This window comes from Taurulus bubalis, assembly GCF_910589615.1.
Source record: "Taurulus bubalis genome assembly, chromosome: 5".
Lineage (NCBI taxonomy): Eukaryota > Metazoa > Chordata > Actinopteri > Perciformes > Cottidae > Taurulus > Taurulus bubalis.
The window spans coordinates 3,638,505-3,648,085 of NC_136593.1; the positions used below are offsets into that span (position 1 = coordinate 3,638,505).

Genomic DNA, 9,581 nt, shown 5'->3' on the forward strand with positions numbered 1-9,581 from the left:
ACTGTTGTTAACCGCCTTTTTGTTGGGGACTATTTTCTGCGGCGGATGAATCCACGTTTGGCGCTTTGGTGAGAATGTGTGGCAGCAGGAAGTGTGTGTGAGTCAAAGTAAACGACAGTGTGTGTGTTCATGGTGACGTTGGGGGATAACAATGTTGTACAGTGGGTTCAGGGTCTCTCAGACATTTCTGATGTCTGACTGTAATAAAATCCTCAATGATTCAGTTTCAAAACACAACATGAGAAGAAGCAATAAGAGGATAAGAGATAACGACATTTAAAGAGGTGAAGTTTCTGGTGTCCCACATGGAGCCTTATTTGGGAAGAAATATGTACGGAAGTCAACGGCGAGGGAATTACACATATTTACAACAGCTTTACAATAGAATGCAACTTTTTTAAACATGCAAAATTATCTTTTTCATTGACAAATATCATTGACACGATTTAAAACTGGATTAAAAGAAAATGCACCGTTTCCCGCCATTGACTTCCATTCAAGTGAACAGACAGAAGTGGGCGGGGTCTGTAACCACGCCTCCAACTGGCGCCAAGATTTAGCAAAAGTAACTTTGTGTGTGCAGCAGAGTGGGCAGGAAAGCAGACTTGAGATAAGCGCGTGTTGTGTTTGTGTGTATTCAGCACAGTTGCTATCAGGCCTCTCCCTGCACTCTTTCATAAAACAACAAACCTAATCTGTCGCTGGCTGATGAAACGGCCTTTATGGCATCTGCGGCGGTTCGTTAGCCGCTATCTGAAGCGCCTGACAGTCACAGCCACTCGCTCGCCTTGACCCACATATCAGACACAACACGCCCGCCTTCCTTTGTGCCTTCGGTGGACATTTGTGCTAATCGTCCAATAAAAAAACCCAGATTTAAAGGACTAGTCCAACATGCTTCAGCGTTGCCAGATTGTTCTGCTTTGCCTCCAATTGGTTTGACGGATTACTGAAAGTAGTGTGAAAACAAAAATGACCAAACATGCTGCTATTTCATGGTCGACAAATTTGACGCAGACGTGAATCTGTGTACGCTTGTGGTTTTGGGGGCCGTTCACAGGCGTTCCCTCGGACCACGTGACCGGCAACAACCAACGAGAGCCGGCAAATGTCTTCATTCTGCCGTCAATGAATGGAGGAGAAGTTATTCATGTGTTACCTGCTTCAGCCTCTGCGGTCGAGAGGTCAAGACGTCCGGCAACAATTTGCGTCTAAACCAATCAGTGTCAATCAAATATGTTCTCCAATTAAATGAGTCAATAATACAAAAGTTTACCGTGTTTGGTATCTGTGCTTTCGACCATGAAATAGCAGCATGTTTGGTTGTTTTTGTTTTTACAATATTTTCAATACGACCAGCAAAACGTAACCAAAAGCTGCCCAATGTTAGGCAAAGCAGACAAATCTGGCAACACAGCAGGATTGAAAAGACGAGGAAAAGCATGTTGGACTAGTCCTTTAAGTCTTTACCAAGCACCTTGGAGACATTGACGCACGCGCCACAGCTGGCATTACGCAATATGTGAAATGCTCCTTACATTTATTTATTTTTTGCAAGGTTATGATTTGGGCTGGTTTTGAGTTGTGGAACAGGGAATCTGATCTGACAACAATGTCCGGTTTCATCCCTTTAATGTTCATCCTGAATGTCTTTACATGAAAGCAAACACCTTGAAATATGTTTATTCTGCGTATACGTACTCGTTTTGTTCACTTTCCTTGGAGTGAAAGTTAAATGGAGCGAATCAAAGATAATGAAGTCGGTTCCTTACTTTTGTCTCCTGTCAATCAAAACCCAATCAGCCAATCAACATTTATTCTCAGTACTTTTGAAGACTTTTGAAGACTGTCATTACTGCCACTCATTGTTGAAGGTAGACATTTTTTTTTTCTTCATAAAATCAACTGGAAACCAGGAGAAAATATTTGCACACAGAAGTTCTGGCTGTTGAACTGTTGAAGCAAAACAGTTTGTTTTTTCCAGAAGTGAATTTAAAAGAACCACCTACAAGCATGATGTAACATAGTACACACACACACACACACACACACACACCTGTCACCAATGGACTGAGTTCAGGTTGCACAACACACCTCCCACGCTGCGGCCTCACACTTTGCCCTGTGAAACAGCGGCGTATCTCTCCACCTGGGAGGGGCGGTCGAGGGCGACAGGTGAGCAAAGATTGAGAGTTTTAGTTTTTTTTCTGTGGAATCTTCGTAAAGCAGTCTGAGCCGATATTAGTTATATATATATATAAATATATATATCATTCAGAATATCACTACGGTGTCGAGGGATTTTTCACAACCTTGTTTATATTAACTGCAAGGCAACATATCTGTAAAGGAGGAGGGGAGCTGTATAGTTTACAAACTGTAGAACGCTATCGTTAGCCCGTTAGCCGTTAGCCACGTTAGCTGCTGTCAATCAGACCCATTTTATTTCCTGTCCGCCTGCGTCTTCGCGTGGGAACCAAAGTACTTTCGTTACGTTTATCGTTTCAATTTAGTGTTCAAGCCAAACGGTTTCAACCTAAACGAGAAGTTTCATCGCCTCAGAAGGACTTTGTTGTGTTTAGTTTCATTTTAGTTCATTTGAAGCCAAACTGAAGTTTTTCAGTCAACTCTAAGTACTTTTGTTGTGCGAACTCAATGAAGTACTTTTGTTGTATTTAGTTTCTTTTGTTTGTATTTTTAAACAGATTGAAAAATTTAGTTTTATGGTAATGTAATTTTTGTATGGATTTGTTTTTTGGAAAGAATATATACGAGAATCCCAATTCATTGTTCAGATTTGTCCCGTTTTTACTTTAAAAAGATTTTAAACTCTGTATCAACGTGTAAGTTATAGAGCCTCTAAAAGTTGTATAAATACACTATTCATAAATATATAAAACCAAACTTCCCCACTTTCCTTTTATGCTGTTCATTCAATGGCTCGGTCGAGAGGTGTGTGTGTGTGTGTGTGTGTGTAAATAAACCACAAAGACTTCCCAGCTCTCATTCATTCTTTAATTACATCAATATTAAAAAAAGTGCTGCTTGGTAAAGAAAAACATTTCTTTTCAATCCTCAAATTCTAAAAAAAAAAAAAAATGAAAAAAGGCTAAAATAATTTATGATACAATAACCAAATATTAACATTTTCTCTTTAAAAAAAAATAATAAATCTGTACAATATTTAAATGAGAAAAAAAAAAAAAAACCAACAGGCCAGACTGCAGCCAGGTGGAGGTAGGTTTCTCCATGTGAAGAACAAAATATCACCTCTGCTGTCTTGTTAAAACCTCGGACTCTTTACGACCGTGAAACTCCACAAAAATATGAAGCAAAAAAACCACATTGGGAGACGTTTAGAAGTAAAAACAGAGATAAAGCTTCCATATAAATAATAAATACAGAAGCAGATGAGGTTTCAAGAAGACAGCGACATTAACGAACAGGAAACAAGACGTCCTGAACAAGATGCGTTTCAAGGCAGAACAGGTTTTTACCGTTAACACCTCCACTCATTATTCCTACCGACCAGGGTCTGTTCAAGTACTCTACCGGAACCAGGAAGAACTCTATCGATATATAAAAAAAAAGATGCCTTTTAAGACTTTTGACACAAGCAAATGCGTTCTATTTGCACATTTCATGACAAACAGCACATTAAAGGAGAAAATCTGCAATAATTGATATTTAGAGTAAAATGGCGTTCAGTTTAACGCCATTACTGGACTGAACACCTGTTGAATGTTCAGCATTCATTTTTATGTATTGTTGTGTATATATGCGTCGCGTCACTGCTTTACCGCTATGTAAAAAAACCTATTTGGGCACAAAATGGCGCCGGTGAAAGCCGTCTCTATTTGTAGAAAAACAAACACGGGAATGTGGGTCAGCGGTTCATGTAACACGTACATGGCTCAAATCCTGTTATGAAGACGACGATACGTTTGTCGTCGCCGACTAAAAATCATGCGACACATCTGCTTAGGAAGCATAATCAATCTTTAATTGAAGCACAATATATTTCACGGTATTCCCACGTAAATGAGAGGACGCTCAGCGGCGTCATTTTTTTTCCCCCCCAGATGCAGAGCGACAATTTCACAAAGACTTTGACCTCAAAGATGGCCACCGACTAACGGATCACAACGTTTAAAAAAAAAAAAAAAAGTCGTTCAAGAGTAAAAAAAAAAAATGGATTCGGTATCGCAGTATTGCTGCTGCTGCGTCCGCCAACGGCGACCGGTCAATAAAAAGTCAGGACACAAACAGTCTGTCCCTCCTTTTGTTTTTTTTCTAGTTTCCTGGCAAGAATCAAAAAAATGTTACGCGGAAAGATTTCCGTCCCCGACTTTGGCTGATTTGCTACGACGGCGCCGGCTCTCAGTCTCGGTCCGCGTTCCAGCTCCGGCCTGCTCAAAAACCTGAATTCTCCTTAATATGGCTACCGCTTTGAGTTTGAACAGTTACACAATTCTCACACTATACAGTCATTTTTAAACAACAACAAAACACACAAACACTCTGAAGTGACCGAGCGGGAGGCGGACCGGTGTCGAGGCCGAGCGTCGGTTGCGTGGTCAGAATCGAACCGGGTCGGTACAGTACTGTCACTGGACTCGCGTGAACCCGATAGCAGAGTGGTGTCGGGCCCAAGGGGGTCCGCCTGAGGCCGAACACACACCGAACAACGGCTTCCGTTTCCGAAAACATTGAAAAAGCATCCGATTTGGAAATTAAATGAAATTGGAAGAAGAAGAAAAAAGTGCAGTTGACCAAATAACTTCTGAAGCCACCATCAGAGTGGAGGGATCACTGGTTAGTATGGCTATCGGGACATCCTGAAAACACAATATATTCAAGTTTCATTCAACTACTGAGCTGACGTGGCTTTCCAAGTTATTTGGCCGCTGCCATTTGGCATCCCCAAAAAAAAAAAAAAGTAACCAAAACAAAGAAACAAGTCTTTCAGTGTGCATTCAGCCAAAATATACCCAAAAAAAAAAAAATATATATATAACAATCTACTAGCTCTATTCTTGTTTCAACATAATAAAAAAAAACATCCTACTCTCTACAACAGTCAGCAGTCAAGGCATGAGAATGATCAACTGAGGCAACGAGTGTGTTGTTGTTTTTTTTTCCATGGCAGCAAGAGAGTCTACACAGCCCAGATCTATTGTTACCAGCAAGTCCTTGAAATGTCAAAACTTTGTGCGCTCGTTTCAGCGTGACACGCCGTCCTTTGTCCCGACCCTCTTTGTCTTTGTCCAAAGTCTCTTCCCTTATCCCCCCCCCTCTGTTGTCCCTTTAAAACGAGTCTCTCCCGGAGCGCCACTAGCTGCGGAGCTGCTCCAGTCTGGCTTCCAGCTCTTCCTGTTTGGCTCTCAGTCTGTCGCTCTTGGACTGCAGCCGGTGGCCCTCGTCCTCCAGGCCGTAGATGCAGTCTCTGGCCTTCTTCAGGATCACCACCTTGGACGCCTTGTCGTTGTGCGACAGCTCCGGCACGTTGTCGCGCAGGTGCACGAAGCAGTTCTTCAGCTCGTTGCGCCGCTGCCGCTCCATCACGTTGTGCGTCCGCCGCCGCTCCTCCTCGTCCTCCGTCTCCGTCGAGTTGCTGTGGTGATTGTTGTGGTGGTACCGCGACGAGGAGGACGACGAAGACGAGCTGCGCGACGAGGAGGAGGAGGAGGAGTGGTGGAAGCGAGACGAGCCGTCGCTCGCCCGCGAGCGCTTGCTGGACGAGGGCGGCGGCGGCGAGGCGGGGCACGGCGCCGCGTAGTTGTGCTGCAGGTGGATCTCAAAGTGCGTGCGCTGGCGAGCGCGCTGCTCCTCTTCCTGCTTCTGCTGCCGGGCGGACAGGTCGGACGCCCGGGGGGAGGGGCTGGAGGAGCAGCGCACCACGGTGACCACGTCGATCTCCTCCTCTGCAAGAGAAGAAGAAGAAGGAGGGAGGGGTGAGACGAGGTCCACGGCCTGGTTGTCTGACACCAGAAACAACAGTGTGGACACCAAACACACCGACAGGAATACAACAGCGAAACAGTGTGGATGCTTTGAAATATAAAACAGGGTTCATGCACAGTCGGACCAATGGGTTCCATGACTTTAAACCAAATGTCCATTACAACCATTTAGTGAAATCTGGGTGTAAACAGTAAAAAGTGAGTAAATGTAGTATTTAAACTAACAATGAGAACACAAAGCATACAGTAAACCTTAAAGGACTCAAATGAATGAGACAATAGTTTGATTAAAAGAATAAACATTTATATAGATGCCTGTATGTATGCCTGCTTATATTTTGAGTCTCTTTTAAAAGCATATTCATTATTTCAAACTCAGCGTAAATGAACACATGAATATAACACATTGACATGACTTTTACTATTTTGGGGATTTTATTTTTTTCCAGGACTTTTCCAGGCCTGGAAATGATATTTTAACATTCCATGACTTTTCCAGGTTTTCCGTAAGAACCTTGATATAAAAATGAGTATTTTTAGTGAAGTTGGTGCATCTAGCTATTTACTGTGAAAAATAGAAAATAAAGTAATTTTGTAAAAAATAAAAAAAATCCCCCAAAAAGTCCAATTTTTAAACCATATTTTCCAATGGAACGATACTCATACTTTTTTTTTTAAAGAATTCAGCCCATGCCAGCCGGCTTTCTTCCTCTCTGGTTCTCAGCCAGAGGGCTCGAGTCAGTAAAATGAGTCATTAGGAGTTAATGGATAGAGCCGCAACCGTTACCGCTGAGCATGAGTCACACACACACACACACACACGCGGTCGACACTCCTCCCCGGTCGATTATCTCTCCTAAAACCACTCATCTACTCATGTCAGCGGAGGGCTGAAGCCCCGCCCTCGCTGCAACAACATCCACCAAGTCGTAAAAGAAAAGGCTCCTGCAGATTAAAAAAGGTGGGCGGCCGGCGCCCAGATAAGCTTGAGTGCAAAGAACAATTTGGGCTCAGTGCCACTAAAACTAACTGTGAATTATCAATGAATCGGCGGTGGAGTGTTTATACGACGAGGTGGTGGGATTAAAGCACCAAGAAGAAGACCCTGAAGACTCAAAAACTCTCGGGGTGTGAACTCACCGGAGTCGCTGGATGAGTAGGTGGACAGCTCTCCGCCGGTGGACCCGTAGTCCGACGTGGCCTCGCTGGGCTCCTGGGTTTCCATCAGGTTCTGGCAGTCCAGCGTGGACCCGGCGATCTCCTCGAAGATGCTGGTGTTGATGTCGGACAGCAGCGGGCTGGAGCCCAGCATGGTGGACACCAGCTTCTCCTCCAGGCTCTTGTCGCCGCCCGCCAGACACTGCCACAGGCAGTCCTCGCCGCTCTCCTCCAGCGGCGAGCAGGGCTGGCTGGGCTCGCCGTCCTTCTCGCAGGAGGCGGCGGCGTGGAAGAAGTCGCAGTTCCAGTTGAGCTGCATGTCGTGGTCCTCCAGCAGGATGTCGGACACGTAGCTCAGCTGGTCCTCCTTGGACAGCGGCTTGCCGCCGCCCAGCCCGGTCTTCATCGGCGGGGACTGGGGGGGCGTCGGCAGCGACTGGAGGTCCTTCATCAAACTCTGGCAGAACTCGTCGTCAAACAGCAGCGGCTCCGTGTAAAGCCAGTCCTGCGACTGGGAGAAGCTTTGCAACATGCTTGCTTGCAGAATCTGGAGAACAAAGTGAAAAAAAATAATCTTTTAAAACTTAAAAATCTGAAATTTGGACGTTTTAAATCCGGAGACGCTGAGCCGGTTGTGTATTTAAAGCAGCTTCCGCGTCAGTAGTAAGACTTAAATCCCAGCAGCAGCCACACAACACGTGTTGTAGTGAAAGTTTAAACCGGTTCCTCCAGACTGACGCACCAGCAGTGGGGCACTTCTTTAGTAATCTGTGTTTACATCACTCTAGCCCCGCCCACTTTGCACCCCCAAGGGAGGCAGTAAATCCCCCTAAAACTTCTTTTTTTTAAACCCTCCCTCCCCCATGACATCATAGGAACAGCTGGAAGAAACAGAGGCAGAAACTTTACACCTCTTTTCCACAATTTGCATTTCTCCCCCTCAACACCTGTAAATGGAGCCCGGCTGTCTGCTGACATGGAAAACAAAAGCCCTTGAGATAGAGAATAAGTGGCTTTGACCCCACCCACCCTCTTCTCCCTTTCTAGTTACTCAACACTTAAACCCCTCTGCTACTGCTTCACATACATGACACAGCAGGACTCAAATACCAAAAAAAAATTTAAAAAAAATCTACTTTGCTTTCCAGCACAGACATCTTTAAAGCCCCAACTAGGAAGAGCACGCTGATTTACTCACGCCTTCAATGAACCCTGAATGCAACATAAAAAATAAAACATGCAAATGACATTTTAAATAAATAAATCCTCCCAATGCAACACAAATAAGCTTAACAAGGCGAACAGAAGCAGAGGGGAATTCCTGCCATCCTCCTATGGAGACTTATGGCATGTGCATGTATAGCGGGCTGTGTGGGAGAACAAAGCAGCAGTGTGCGTGCTGCAGACAGGCTCTGGGAGTTTTTAAAAGGCTGCCTTTCTTTACCACCACAGCCTGGGAAACCGGAGCCAAAACTTAAATACAGACCAGTCAGCGCCGAAACAGTCATTAATAGCGTTTATGATGACATTTCACCCCCGAACACACACCCACACACACTTAAAATAACATTAAACGACTTATAATTGCAGACGAATGCATGTTATTCAGAAGATATAGCAGCAACGTAAGGACAGTGCGTGCTTATGTGTAGAAAAACTGAGGTGTGTTGAGAAATGTACAATTTCTCAATGGGGTTTTGAACGCAGCTCCGCTCGCGCTGACCCGCAGGCTCCTGCACCAGACTGCGTGCAACTAACCGCACATTTAAAAACGCAGCAAGAGTTGCACACGTTTAACAAAAATCGCAACGTGCATCAAACCACATGTGTGCAGTGGTTTAGAGTGTCCGTTAAGATACGGGTCAACAACAAATAAGCTCAAAGTGTTTAAAAAATAAATTAAAAAATAAATTCCTCCGGTGAACTCGCAGTGCGGGTCATTTAAACCCCGACGTGGCTTCAGCAACGCTGGATCTCCACGTGTAACCGGCAATGCATTTATTCAGCGTGAATTCAAACACTTTTAACACCACACACTTTTAACAACCCGCACAAAAAGCTCAGTGTCCCCACACAGCAGCCATGACGGGACTTTAAAACGCCAAATGCGTAAAAACGAGTCCAAACGCAGATGCCTTACCTTGAACGAGTGGTGGGGGAAAATGGCGGAAACTTAATAATATCCGAATAAAGTCCACAGAGAGGGCGCGCTGGTTGGGGGGCAACGATAATTTATCAGCTCGAGTAGGATTTTCTGCGTGTGAAATTAAAGTTGGAGCCGGGCAGCATGGTGTTTATATCCTGTCAGAGTGCGTCTCCTCCGCGGTGGGCAGACAGAGTGGGTGTGGCCGTTGGAGGTCGCGAGGTTTATATGTCCGCTCACCAGCCGGTGTCCTTCCGCCGCCACCAAAAAATCGCGCCAAAACGCGAAAACAGGCAAAAAGTCACTATCAGCGGTCG

The 9,581-nt window shown here is 44.7% G+C and overlaps 1 protein-coding gene across 1 annotated transcript; it reads right to left on the reverse strand.

Annotated features, from left to right (window-relative positions):
- Window positions 1-5,307: 5,307 nt before the first annotated feature.
- Window positions 5,308-7,653, reverse strand: mych (myelocytomatosis oncogene homolog; the record flags this gene model as incomplete). Its single annotated transcript, XM_079218328.1, has 2 exons — window positions 5,308-5,924; window positions 7,104-7,653. 2 exons carry the CDS (start codon window positions 7,651-7,653, stop codon window positions 5,335-5,337), a joined length of 1,140 nt encoding a protein of 379 aa, XP_079074454.1. The 3' UTR covers window positions 5,308-5,334.
- Between the last annotated feature and the right edge of the window lie 1,928 nt (window positions 7,654-9,581).